Source organism: Bos indicus x Bos taurus, chromosome 10 (assembly GCF_003369695.1).
Source record: "Bos indicus x Bos taurus breed Angus x Brahman F1 hybrid chromosome 10, Bos_hybrid_MaternalHap_v2.0, whole genome shotgun sequence".
Taxonomy (NCBI): Eukaryota; Metazoa; Chordata; class Mammalia; order Artiodactyla; family Bovidae; genus Bos; species Bos indicus x Bos taurus.
Genome location: NC_040085.1, coordinates 58,632,167 through 58,646,601, shown reverse-complemented (window position 1 = coordinate 58,646,601; position 14,435 = coordinate 58,632,167). Strand labels below are relative to the sequence as shown.

Genomic DNA, 14,435 nt, shown 5'->3' with positions numbered 1-14,435 from the left:
TCCTTTCCAGGGATGGGCAAGGAGGGCAGAAGTGATATTATTTTTATCCATGTCAAAATACCATTTTTGTTTCTAAATTTAGTAGTTCAGTTGCTAAGTCGTGTCCGACTCTGCAACCCCATGGACTGCAGCACACCAGGCTTCCCTGTCCTCCACTATCTCCTGGAGTTTGCTCAAATTCATATCCATGGAGTAAATGATGCTCTCTGACAATCTCTTCCTCTGCTGCTCACTTCTCCAAAGTATTGGAGCTTCAGCGTCAGCCTCAGTCCTTCCAGTAAATTTTCAGGGTTGATTTCTTTTAAGATTGACTGCTTTGATCTCCTTGCTGTCCAAGGGACTCTTGAGAGTCTTTTTCAGCACCACAATTGGAAAGCATCAATTTTTATTTTTTATTTCACATGTATAAAATTATGTAACTGAAAGTTTGCAAAATAGAAGAAAGATGTCATTCATAATCCAATTGCTTTGGTATAGCTACTGTTATCAATTTGATATGTACTTCCATTGTTTTCCCTATTTTTTAACATGGTTATAATCATACTATCAGTTCAGTCACTCAGTCATGTCCAACTCTTTGCTACCTCATGGACTGCAGCATGCTGGTCCTCCCTATCCATCACCAACTCCCAGAGCTTGCTCAAACTCATATCCATTGAGCCGGTGATGCCATCCAACCATCTCATCCTCTGTCGTCCCCTTCTCCTCCTGCCTTCAATCTTTCCCAGCATCAGGTTCTTTTCAAATGAGTCAGTTTTTCACATCATGGGGCCAAAGCTTCAGCTTTAGCACCAGTACTTCCAATGAATATTCAGGACTGATTTCTTTTAGGATTGACTGGTTTGATCTCCTTGCAGTCCAAGGGACTCTCAAGAGTCTTTCCCAACACCACAGTTCAAAAGCATCAGTTCTTCGGCACTCAGCCTTCTTTATGGTCCACCTCTCATATCTGCACATGACCACTGGAAAACCATAGCTTTGACTAGAGGGACCTTTTTTGGCAAAGTAATGTCTCTGCTTTTTAATATGCTGTCTCAGTTGGTCATAGCTTTTCTTCCAAGGAATAAGCATCCTTTAATTTCACGACTGCAATCACCATCTGCAGTGATTTTGGAGCCCAGAAAAATAAAGTCAGCCACTGTTTCCATTGTTTCCCCATCTATTTGCAATGAAGTGATGAGACTGGGTGCCATGATCTTTGTTTTTTGAATGTTGAGTTTTAAGCCAGCTTTTTTACTCTCCTCTTTGACTTTCATCAAGAGGCTTTTTAGTTCCTCTTCACTTTCTGCCACAAGGGTGGTGTCATCTGTGTATCTGAGGTTATTGATATTTCTCCCAGCAATCTTGATTCCATCTTGTGCTTCATCCAGGCTGGCATTTCTCTTGATGTACTCTGCATATAAGTTAAATAAGCAGGGTGATAATATACAGCCCTGATGTACTCCTTTCCCAATTTGGAACCAGTCTGTTGTTCCATGTCCGGTTCTAACTGTTGCTTTTTGACCTGGATACAGATCTCTTAGGAGGCAGGTAAAGGTGGTCAGGTATTCCCATCTCTTGAAGAAAGGCTTTGGCATAGTCAATAAAGCAGAAGTAGGTGTTTTTCTGGAACTCTCTTGTGTTTTCTATGATCCAGCGAATGTGGAGCACTTAGAATAGTACCTGGTCAACTCTAGGACCTCATTAAATGTTTACTGAGTGAATTAACAAATGAACACATGAATAAACAATTCAGGTATATGTTCCCTTGGACCTGACTTTCATCTCTGGACCTCACTGAACAGGGTCCACCTCAGCCCCTGAATCAAGTTGGACTGAGGTGCTGTGTCATTGATGGAAGATTAAAGGAGGAGGAGGCTGTGATCCACACCTCATCCCACCAGTGCATAGTGATGGAGAAAGCTGATGAGGTCTCTGGAGGGTTTTAAGGCTTGTCTAGGTTAAAAAAAAAGGGTGGTTGGAGTAAATGCTTTGATGTTGATTGTTTCTATGTTTTTCTTTTTTTCAGACTGGAAAGCGACCCAAGGCCAATATCATTTTCAACACTTCTCTTGGAGCCATTTTTGGGGTCAAGAAGTATGCAGATGCCCTACAGAAGATTATCCAGGAGAGGGCCCTCACCGTTAACTACAAGCAAAATCTCATTGAAGTCCGAGCTGATAAGCAAGAGGCTGTTTTTGAGAATCTGGACAAACCTGGAGAGACCCAAGTGATTTCAGTGAGTGTGGAGGCGAAGCTATCAGCTGAGCAGTGCCATGGACGCAGGCGACACTGAGGGCCCCACTTTTTTGTCCATCATTGTCCTGTGCTTGGGAGGCTGGTTACAATGAGCATCTTAAGGTTGTGATGGGAAAAGGTGGAGCCAAATGGGGAAGAGGAAGAGATAAGAGGTTGTGTCCATGGGAGATGAGGAGGGTTCATCTACTGTTGTTGTTAGTCTCTCAGTCGTGTCTGACTCTTTGTGACACACGCACTGTGGTTCACCAGGCTTCTCTGTCCATGGGATTTTCCAGGCAAGAATACTGGAGTGGGTTGTCATTTCCTTCTGCAGTGGATCATCCCGACCCAGGGATCAAACCCACATCTCCTACTTGGCAGGCAGATTCTTTACCACTGGGCCACCAGAGAAGCCTTCATATACTGGTACCAAGTGAATTTTTATCCTGTTTTGTGTCTGTATTTTTGGCACAGAGTCATTTGAGGCAGCCAGAAACATTTCACAACTTTAGTTGCCTAGAGTTCAGGAAGGGCTTCTTAAGTGCAGGATATAGTGATTGTCTCCATTCATGGTTTGTGACAGCCAGGCCTGCTTGTGGGTAGTTCAGGAATGATGGATATCTTTTACCTGTGAAAGAGGATGTCTTTAAACATCTCATACCTGTGCATCAAAGGAAATGCTTACAAATCCTTGAAAGATCTGGCAGAGCCACATCCTACTTGGAGAGATCTAGTCTTTGTATGTGGGCTTGGCTTCTGTGCATCTGTTTCTTCTGTGAAGTGGGAATAGTACATTAAGAACAAGATGTAAAGGCATCCAAAGAAGATGCAGAGAAGCATCATTTGTTTATATCATTTTGGCAAGAGCTGTTAGCAGTGAGGAAACAGTACACAGTCACATTTCATTCATCCAGCCTTTTTAGAGGAATGAAGGATTCCATAAATGGAAATTTTGAAGTGAGCCAAAGATTAATTTTCTAAACATCAGAACTTCACAGTTTAAGCTTTTTATTGGAAGCTCTCTCTAAAATGTATTGCCTACATCTTTCCATTCTTAAATGGTATGTCAGTTCAGTTCAGTTCAGTTCATTTGCTCAGTCATGTCCGACTCTTTGTGACCCCATGAATCGCAGCACGCCAGGCCTCCCTGTCCATCACCAACACCAGGAGTTCACTCAGACTCATGTCCATGGAGTCGGTGATGCCATCCAGCCATCTCATCCTCTGTCGTCCCCTTCTCCTCCTGCCCCCAATCCCTCCCAGCGTCAGGGTCTTTTCCAATGAGTCATCTCTTTGCATGAGGTGGCCAAAGTATTGGAGTTTCAGCTTTAGCATCATTCCTTCCAATGAACACCCAGGACTGATCTCCTTCAGAATGGACTGGTTGGATCTCCTTGCAGTCCAAGGGACTCTCAAGAGTCTTCTCCAACACCACAGTTCAAAAGCATCAACTCTTCGGCATTCAGCTTTCTTCACAGTCCAACTCTCACATTCATACATGACCACTGGAAAAACCATAGCCTTGACTAGATGAACCTTTGTTGGCAAAGTAATGTCTCTGCTTTTGAATATGCTATCTAGGTTGGTCATAACTTTCCTTCCAAGGAGTAAGCATCTTTTAATTTCATGGCTGCAATCACTATCTGCAGTGATTTTGGAGCCCCCCCAAAAATAAAGTCTGACACTGTTTCCACTGTTTCCCCATCTATTTGCCATGAAGTGATGGGACCAGATGCCATGATCTTAGTTTTTTGAATGTTGAGCTTTAAGCCAACGTTTTCACTCTCCTCTTTCACTTTCATCAAGAGGCTCTTTAGTTCCTCTTCACTTTCTGCTAGAAGGGTGGTGTCATCTGCATATCTGAGGTTATTGATATTTCTCCCAGCAGTCTTGATTCCAGCTTGTGCTTCTTCCAGCCCAACGTTTCTCATGATGTACTCTGCATATAAGTTAAATAAGCACAGTGACAATATACAGCCTTGACGTACTCCTTTTCCTATTTGGAACCAGTCTGTTGTTCCATTCCAGTTCTAACTGTTGCTTCCTGACCTGCATACATATTTCTCAAGATGTAGGTCAGGTGATCTGATATTCCCATCTCTTTCAGAATTTTCCACAGTTTATTGTGATCCACACAGTCAAAGGCTTTGGAAGAGTCAATAAAGCATAAATAGATGTTTTTCTGGAACTCTCTTGCTTTTTCGATGATCCAGCGGATGTTGGCAATTTGATCTCTGGTTCCTCTGCCTTTTCTAAAACCAGCTTGAACATCTGGAAGTTCATGGTTTACATATTGCTGAAGCCTGGCTTGGAGAATTTTGAACATTACTTTACTAGCATGTGAGATGAGTGCAATTGTGCGGTAGTTTGAGCATTCTTTGGCATTGCCTTTCCTTGGGATTGGAATGAAAACTGACGTTTTCCAGTCCTGTGGCCACTGCTGAGTTTTCCAAATTTGCTGGCATATTGAGTGCAGCACTTCCACAGCATCATCTTTCAGGATTTGAAATAGCTCAACTGGAATTCCATCACCTCCACTAGCTTTGTTAGTAGTGATGCTTTCTAAGGCCCCCTTGACTTCACATTCCAGGATGTCTGGCTCTAGGTGAGTGATCACACCATCGTGATTATCTGGGTCATGAAGATTTTTTTGTACAGTTCTTCTGTGTATTCTTGCCACCTCTTCTTAATATCTTCTGCTTCTGTTAGGTCCATACCGTTTCTGTCCTTTATCGAGCCCACCTTTGCATGAAATGTTCCCTTGGTATCTCTAATTTTCTTGAAGAGATCTCTAGTCTTTCCCATTCTGTTGTTTTCGTCTATTTCTTTGCATTGATCGCTGAGGAAGGCTTTTTTATCTCTCCTTGCTATTCTTTGGAACTCTGCATTCAGATGCTTATATCTTTCCTTTTCTCCTTTGCTTTTCGCTTCTCTTCTTTTCACAGCTGTTTGTAAAGCCTCCCCAGACAGCCATTTTGCTTTTTTGCATTTCTTTTCCATGGGGATGGTCTTGATCCCTGTCTCCTGTACAATGTCACGAACCTCCGTCCATAGTTCGTCAGGCACTCTGTCTATCAGATCTGGTCCCTTAAATCTATTTCTCACTTCCACTGTATAATCATAAGGGATTTGATTTAGGTCACACCTGAATGGTCTAGTGGTTTTCCCTACTTTCTTCAATTTAAGTCTGAATTTGGCAATAAGGAGTTCATGATCTGACCTACAGTCAGCTCCCGGTCTTGTTTTCTCCATCTTTGGCTGCAAAGAATATAATCACTCTGATTTCGGTGTTGACCATATGGTGATGTCTATGTGTAGAGTCTTCTCTTGTGTTGTTGGTGTGTACTGACTATCATTTAAAATGCTGCTAATGACTCAAGGTCATAATTTTAAAAAACTTTCATTTGGAAATAATCTTAAACTTAGAGAAGTTGCAAAAATAAAAATAGTAGAAAGAAAACTGTATATAGCCTTTACCTAGATTCACTTGTTGCAGAGTTTTACCCCATTGCTTTATCATTGCCTTCACTGCTTCTCTCTCTCTATATAAATATAATGTAATGTAATATATTTTCCCTAAAGAATTTAAAGGTGAGTTATGTACATCACAGGCTTCCCAGGTGGTGCTAGTGGTAAAGAAGTGAAGTTGCTCAGTCCTGTCCGCCTCCCTGCAACCCCATAGACTGTAGTCTGCCAGGCTCCTCCATCTATGGGATTCTCCAGGCAAGAATAGTGGAGTGGGTTGCCATTTCCTTCTCCAGGGGATCTTCCCAACCCAGGGATTGAACCTGGGTCTCCCACACTGTAGGCAGACTCTTTACCATCTGAGCCACCAGGCTGGTAAAGTGGTAAAGAAACTGCCTGCTAATGCAGGAGACACTAGAGATGGGTGTTTGATTCCAGGGTTGGGAAGATCCCCTGGAGGAGGGCATAGCAACCCTCTCCAGTGTTCTTGCCTGGAAAATCCCGTGGACAGAGAAGCCTGGTGGGCTACAGTTCATAGGTTCGCAAAGAGTTGGACACAACTGAAGCAACTTAGCACACACTCATGTACCTTATGTGTCATGGCCCTTTACCCCTAAATATTTCACCATAATTTTCCTAAGAGTTAGGAGTATTCTTTTATGTAACCACATTACAGTTATCAATTCAGTAAATTTAGCAAGGATACAATATTTTAATCTATGATTTGTATTCAAGTTTTGTTGATTGATGAATAGTATTATAGTACTTCCTGTCCTCCAGAAGTTGGTCTACAGGCAGGTATTGCATTTAATTGTCATGTATTTTTAGCGTCCTTTAATCTGGAACATTTCTACAGCCTTTCTCTGTCTTCCATGACCCTGCATTTTGAAATAATACAGCTCCCTCCCTGACTTTTATTTTTTAATAGGGTGTCCTCGTTTTGGGTTTGTCTGTGTTTCCTGGTGATGAGTTTCAGGCTCGGCATTTTGGGCTGAAATGCTGCATAAGTGATGTCTTTCTAGGATAACACATTAGAAAGCACACAGTGCTCATCTGCCCCTTGATGATATTCATTTTGATCACAAGTCCAGATATGGTCCAGTATCTTCACTGTAGAGAATTATTATTCTTTTTCTTTTTTGCTACTAATAAGGACAGGGGCACTCTAAGACCATGCAAACACCCTACTCCCTACTCATTAAAGTTTCCCAATAGATTTAGCATCCATTGATGATTTTTGCCTAATCCAGTCTTTACTATGGTGGTTGCAAAATGATATTCCAGTCTAGCATTCCTTCCACCTGTACTGGTAGATTCTTGGCATCCTATCAGCAAAAGCTCTCCCTTCCCAATTAATTATTAGTATGAACTTAGGTGGAAAATTCTGAAAGAGATGGGAATACCAGACCACCTGACCTGCCTCTTGAGAAACCTGTATGCAGGTCAGGAAGCAACAGTTAGAACTGGACATGGAACAACAGACTGGTTCCAAATAGGAAAAGAAGTACGTCAAGGCTGTATATTGTCACCCTGCTTATTTAACTTATATGCATAGTACATCATGAGAAATGCTGGGCTGGAAGAAGCACAAGCTGGAATCAAGAGTGCTGGGCGAAATATCAATAACCTCAGATATGCAGATGACACCACCCTTATAGCAGAAAGTGAAGAAGAACTAAAGAGCCTCTTGATGAAAGTGAAAGAGGAGAGTGAAAACGTTGGCTTAAAGCTCAACATTCAGAAAACGAAGATCATGGCATCTAGCCCCATCACTTCATGGCAAATAGATAGGGAAACAGTGGCTGACTTTATTTTTCTGGGTTCCAAAATCACTGCAGATGGTGGTTGCAGCCATTAAATTAAAAGATGCTTACTCTTTGGAAGGAAAGTTATGACCAACCTAGATAGCATATTCAAAAGCAGAGACATTACTTTGCCAACAAACATCTGTCTAGTCAAAGCTATTGTTTTTCTAGGAGTCATGTATAGATACGAGAGGTGGACTATGAAGAAAGCTGCCAAAGAATTGATGCTTTTGAACTGTGGTGTTGGAGAAGACTCTTGAGAGTCCCTTGGACTGCAAGGAGATGCAACCAGTCCATCCTAAAGGAGATCAGTCCTGGGTGTTCACTGGAAGGACTGATGTTGAAGCTGAAACTCCAATACTTTGGCCACCTGATGGGAAGAGCTGAGTCATTTGAAAAACCCTGATGCTGGGAAAGATTGAGGGCAGGAGGAGAAGGGGACAACAGAGGATGAGATGGTTGGATGGTGTCACCAACTCAATGGACATGGGTTTGGGTAGACTCTGGGAGTTGGTGATGGACAGGGAGGCCTGGCGTGCTGCGGTTCATGGGATCACAAAGAATTGGACACAACTGAACGACTGAACTGAACTGATGAACTTATGAATGCCTGTATTTTCCCCCACTGGTTTGTCAACTAAAACATATAGTCACTTAAAAAAAAATTTATATAGTCACAACCTAAAAGTAGAGAGTTATTTTATTTGGTGGGAATGTTTAGGACTCTGAGTCAGGCAGACAGCAGTAGCTCTGAGAAAACTGCTCCGTGGAGGCAGGAGGGGAAGTCAGGCTATATACAGGTTTTCAACAAAGGGAGCAAGCAGTCTGAACATCAAAAATCAGGTAGCAAGCTAAGGAATTCAGCATTCTGTGTATGGGAAGATGCAAGCTTCTGGGCTCACTGATTCATTCCTTTCATGAGCACCTCAGCTATCTGGGGCCCATCCTGTTTCCTTGCTCACCTTGCTTCTTCATTCCCCCAGCTCCTCAGCAGTCACCGGGGGGGTTGGGGGGGTGGCTGCATCCACTGGATTGCAGTTTTGGGAGCCCTCATTCGTATTTGGAGGCCAGAAATTGCTGATGGCTGTGACATTTCTTGTTTATTGATATGTCAGCAGATACTTTCATTTCAGTTTATGATTCATTCTGTCCTTAAGTATTTTGGTGCTCAAGTTGTCCCAGATTGGGTCAGCAGGAACCCTTTCAGAATGGCCCTTAATGTCCTTGTGACATGTCCCCATTACATTTTTGAGCACTTCCTTGTTTTCTGGTGTCCTAGGATGTCCCAGGCTTGTCTCCTTGCCCCAGCTCACGGTCATCATTTTGAGTAGCTCTTATATAGTTATGCGTCTAGGGCCTACTGGGTTGTTTAGGGCTAATTATCCTCTTATGAAAGGATGTCCATCTACTCTGTTATTTGATTTTGTGTGCATCCTCTTTGTAGTTTTCTTGTTTTCTTCCTTCCTAGCTGTCAGGCAGTTGTGACTGGGAGATCCTTCTAGCTCCAGCATTTTAAAACTGCTACTTCTAATCTTTTTATTGGCTGGAAAATGAGATAGCCAAACTCATTAAATTCTATGTAAAGTAAAAGCAGATGGGTGGTGTGTGAGGGCCCACAGCATATTTTTATGCATCAAGTGTATGAGCTTGAGTGCATGAACTTAATTTTGTTATTAGGTCCTTTTCTCTCTGGTTCTCTGCTGTGCCGTGGTTAGTTGAGGCTTGCAGATAGGGACTTGGATAAATAAATGGTTATTGTTCTTCCAAGCCAGGCTTCAGCAATACGTGAACCGTGAACTTCCTGATGTTCAAGCTGGTTTTAGAAAAGGCAGAGGAACCAGAGATCAAATTGCCAACATCCGCTGGATCATGGAAAAAGCAAGAGAGTTCCAGGAAAACATCTATTTCTGCTTTATTGACTATGCCAAAGCTTTTGACTGTGTAGATCACAGTAAACTGTGAAAAATTCTGAAAGAGATGGGAATACCAGACCACCTGACCTGCCTCATGAGAAATGTGTATGCAGGTCAGGAAGCAAGAGTTAGAACTGGACGTGGAACAACAGACTGGTTCCAAATAGGAAAAGGAGTACATCAAGGCTGTATATTGTCACCCTCCTTATTTAACTTATATGCAGAGTACATCATGAGAAATGCTGGACTGGAAGAAGCACAAGCTGGAATCAAGATTGCCGGGAGAAATAATCAATAACCTCAGATATGCAGATGACACCACCCTTATGGCAGAAAGTGAAGAGGAACTAAAAAGCCTCTTGATGAAAGTGAAAGTGGAGAGTGAAAAAGTTGGCTTAAAGCTCAACATTCAGAAAACAAAGATCATGGCATCTGGTCCCATCACTTCATGGGAAATCAATGGGGAAACAGGGGTAACAGTGTCAGACTTTATTTTTTGGGGCTCCAAAATTACTGCAGATGGTGACTGCAGCCATGAAATTAAAAGATGCTTACTCCTTGGAAGGAAAGGAGTAACCTAGATATGACTAACTTAGATAGCATATTCAAAAGCAGAGACATTACTTTGCCAACAAAGGTCCGTCTAGTCAAGGCTATGGTTTTCCCTGTGGTCATGTATGGATGTGAGAGTTGGACTGTGAAGAAGGTTGAACACCGAAGAATTGATGCTTTTGAACTGTGGTGTTGGAGAAGACTCTTGAGAGTCCCTTGGACTGCAGGGAGATCCAACCAGTCCATTCTGAAGGAGATCATCCTGGGTGTTCATTGGAAGGAATGATGCTAAAGCTGAAACTCCAATACTTTGGCCACCTCATGCAAAGAGTTGACTCATTGGAAAAGACTCTGATGCTGGGAGGGATTGGGGGCAGGAGGAGAAGGGGATGACAGAGGATGACAGCCATCCAGAGGTGGCTGGATGGCATCACTGACTTGATGGACATGAGTCTGAGTGAACTCCTGGTGTTGGTGATGGACAGGGAGGCCTGGCATGCTGCAATTCATGGGGTCGCAAAGAGTTGGACACGACTGAGCGACTGAACTGAACTGATTGTTCTTCTGAAGGGTTTATAAAGAAAGAAGATTATTTGTGTCCCTTTTGAAGTATAGGCTTTTAGATTAGATTTTCTCTTCAGACCTAATTCTACTGTTTAAAATATGAATTTCAAAAAATCTACCGAAAGGCTTTAGAGCAGTGACTCTCAGTTCTGGCTGCACATTTCAATCACCCAGAGGACTTTCAAAACATGCTGATGCCTGAGTCTAACTCCCAGAGATTTTGATTAATTGGTCTGGGGTCTGGATTGAGGATTGGGAGTTTCCAAAGTTCCCCTAATGATTCTCATGTGTAATCAGGACTGAGCACCACTCCTGTAAAGAATTAAATGTACCCAAAGTCTCTAGTCTCTGATCCTTCATAGAGAGCTTGTGAACTGGCCCAAGTCTCCCGTTTTTAGAGATCTGAACTTGTTTTATATCATGGCATCCTAGAACTAGAAGAGATTTTGGAGATTATCCAGTACAGTGCATCTCCTTATAGGAAAGGTGAAGTGACTAAGTAATAGCATTTTCATTTTTCATTATAAATGAACCTGTTCCTTTAAGCCAGAGTTTCTAATACTGTCATCTACAGGTTTCATGTTTCAGAATCATTGGGGTGGAGGTTGTTAAAGTACACATTCCCGTTCTTCTCCCAGACCTAATGGATTGGGATCTTGGGGTGGTAGGGCCCGGGAACCTGAATTTTCTACAGATCTTCTTTATAAACATAAAATTTTGAACACCACTACTCTGAATAGGTTATTTATGTTAATGAAGGAGAACCATGTTATTCACTAGATTCAGTTTATGGAAATAATTGATAAAAAACAAGCTATAACTGAATGGCAATATTAATTTCCAACAAATCTATAAAATGACCCTAGTAGTTCTTTTGCTCAAGTAAAATGTCATCCCTTTATGATGATTATGTGGAAATATTTAACCTCCCTTCTAGAAAAGATGTATGAAATTCATGTGTATTTGTGAAATTCAAGCACATATTAACTCTAATAGATAGAGATGATGCTAATAAGATTTGGCCCTCAGTTCTGCTTAACTTCAGAAATACGGACATGGCCTTAATAATTTGGTGGATGATGGTTGTTGACTATTCCATCTGCTGTCCTGCAGACATGTGCTCAGTTTGCATGTAAATTAACAGGCAGCCTCAGGGACCCAGGCCACTAGAGAGCCAACTAGAGTACTTTGCAAAGCACTGCACATTCGCTCCACTTCTTCCACCTTAAGGCTGACTAAGCTCATAACTGAGAGTGGGAATAAATATAAGTCACAGCCCTAACTCCCTCTGCTATCATGACTCCCAGGCCCTGGTGAAGATGCAGAACTTGTTATGAAAATCAGGGGCTGTTGACTATCGCAAGGTTAGGATTGTCCTAAGATGCTAAAGTTTTCACTGTAATGAAATGTTTTATGAACACTTAATCAAGTTGAAATTGCTAGATGGAGTTGGTTAAAAGAAATAGAATAAACTACAAAATATTATGTAAACAAACAAACAAGCATATCACATAAACAAAAGAGTTACATGAGCCATCAGAACTGATTAGGTTGGGTCAGTGCCTAATTGCCAAGGGTAGCCTTCCTTGATAAAGGTTTTTTGGGGAAAAAAATCCATCCTGCCTCCTACGCAGTTCAGTAAACCCAATACTGAATCAGACCTCTCCTTCTTCATTGTGCTAGCCAATATTCTTGCTGCCTTTATTTCACCTTAAATTGGTGTTTGATGGTTTCCTTTTCGTGTTTTGAGAGTTGACTCATATTTGAGAATGGTGCTCACTTATCAGCTCCTAACATGGGTTTTTACAAGTTTTATGCACTCTGAGAACCTCTTTGCAGAGTAAACCTGGTGTAACCAGACTTTACAAGTCATCAGTCGAGGGTCAGGAAGACAGCAGCTGAGATACATCACCCGCTTCATTTCAGTAACAGGTAGAAGCATCAATGAGTTCTTTCAAAATGTTAGTGAAGTTCACTCCAGTTTTTCAGATTCCCCCATGCCAGCTGCCAAAGGGATCCCATGAACTCTGTACCAGGAGACCATGTTAGTTATTTTATCACTGCCTTGCACGGGAGCATGGATCTTGGCAAGCATGTGGACCAGTACGAGCACTAACTGTACAGTGCTCCGTGCAGCCATAGTCCATGTGTGTGTCAGGGAGTCGGGGCCAGAGCCTGTGGGGCTATGGAAATAATGGAACAAACACATTTGGATGCTCTCCTTTTTTGCAGTATGAAATGCTTCACGTTACACCACCCATGAGCCCACCAGATGTCCTTAAGACGAGTCCTGTGGCTGATGCTGCCGGCTGGGTGGATGTGGACAAAGACACTCTGCAGCACAAGCGGTACCCAAATGTGTTTGGGATCGGGGACTGTACCAACCTGCCGACATCAAAGACCGCTGCCGCCGTAGGTAAGGCCTTGAGCTATGTTCCCTTCTCACTCAAAGCATGGGTGCCTTCTGCTAAGGCACCGCCATAACAAAAACAAAACTTGGACACCAGCAGCATTTCATTATATACTAATTATATTAATGAAGAAACTTTTGTGCCTAAAAACGCCTTTGGCCTCCCCAAAACAGAAGTGTTGTCAATGAACCTAGTGTTGTGTAAAGAAGACAGTATCTGTTGAATGCTTTGCACCAGAGTAGCATGACCTCATCTGCCTTTTCTGGGTCAGAGGGGTGGTTTTCAGGGGAGGGGGACATTGGAGAGAGTGGTGCCACTTTTCCAGCTCTCTAGAATTCTGTTAACTTCTCATACTACCGTGCTCACATCCGTGGTCTTCTTTGGAACATCGCTGATGCTGGGCAGGTTGGCTGTTTTTCTTCTGCCTGAAACACTGTAAAACTAGGGAAGCATTTGTTTCCCCAGAAAACACATGCAAGTCAATGAAAGCTTGCAGAGCAGAAAATTGCTGTGTTAAGACAGATACAGTGAAGAGTGCCCTGATTGGTACACGATTAAGGCCTCAGCCTGGGCAACTAAATTCTTCACGTCGATGTTCCACTCTAGCAGTGATGGAGAGAATTGCCTTTTGGATTCTGTTTTCTGTAGACACGAACTGTCTTTTTTAGATGCTATAAAACACGAACCTCCCTGCCGGTGGGTATGGGAGCGTTTCGTGTGAATTACATACCCACAGAACATGTGTTACTTTTGTTGACTATATCAACCTAAGAAAGGCATTCTAGGAAATCCACTGAATGTCCTTCTTATTATTTATAGTCATTTCCCCCAAACTTTTCATTTCAAAAATCTCAAACCTATGAAAACTTTGAAAGTACAATGAATACCCATATACCCTTCAGGTATTAACCAATTATTCATATTTTGTGACCAATATAATAATTATCCAATAAATGAATATTTTGTTTGATCACTCTATGTACCTTTTTAAAAGTCATCTGAAAGTAAATTTTGACATCATGATACTTCACCCTCAAACACTTCAACTTCTGTCTCCTAAGAAAAAGGACTTTCTCCTTTATACCCACAAGATCATTTTTATGTCTAAGAAATTGAACATTACATTATGAAATCATCAATACAACCCATTGTGAATTTCTCCAGTTTTTCTAAATATGTCCTTTTTAGCTTTGCCTATCCACTCTTCCTCCCACCATCCCCAATTCCCCTTAAATCTGTGAGCCAAAGGCCACACTCCACACTGATTGCCATGTCTCTTTGGTTTTCTTTAATCTAGAACAAGCCTCTGACATTTATTTTTTCACTTACATGACATTGACATTTTTGAAGAGTGCTGGTTGGTTATATGGAAAATACCGCAGTTTAGAATTGTCTGGTAGTTTCCTGTGATCAGATTCGGGTTGTGTGTTTGTGCCTCCCACTGTGTCACCTCAGGAGCCTGTCCTGTTAGTTTGTCTGGTCCTTGGTGAAGCTACAGTCCATCACTG

The 14,435-nt window shown here is 42.1% G+C and overlaps 1 protein-coding gene across 2 annotated transcripts in view; it reads left to right on the top strand.

The window, feature by feature from the left end:
• The window catches only part of SQOR (sulfide quinone oxidoreductase), a 53,839-nt gene that overhangs the window by 36,949 nt on the left and 2,455 nt on the right, over positions 1-14,435 (top strand). For both annotated transcript variants that reach the window (XM_027554101.1, XM_027554102.1), the window contains exons 6-7: positions 2,009-2,218; positions 12,749-12,932. In XM_027554101.1, the coding sequence (XP_027409902.1) occupies positions 2,009-2,218; positions 12,749-12,932 (394 nt within the window). The remainder of the gene's footprint in view (positions 1-2,008; positions 2,219-12,748; positions 12,933-14,435) is intronic.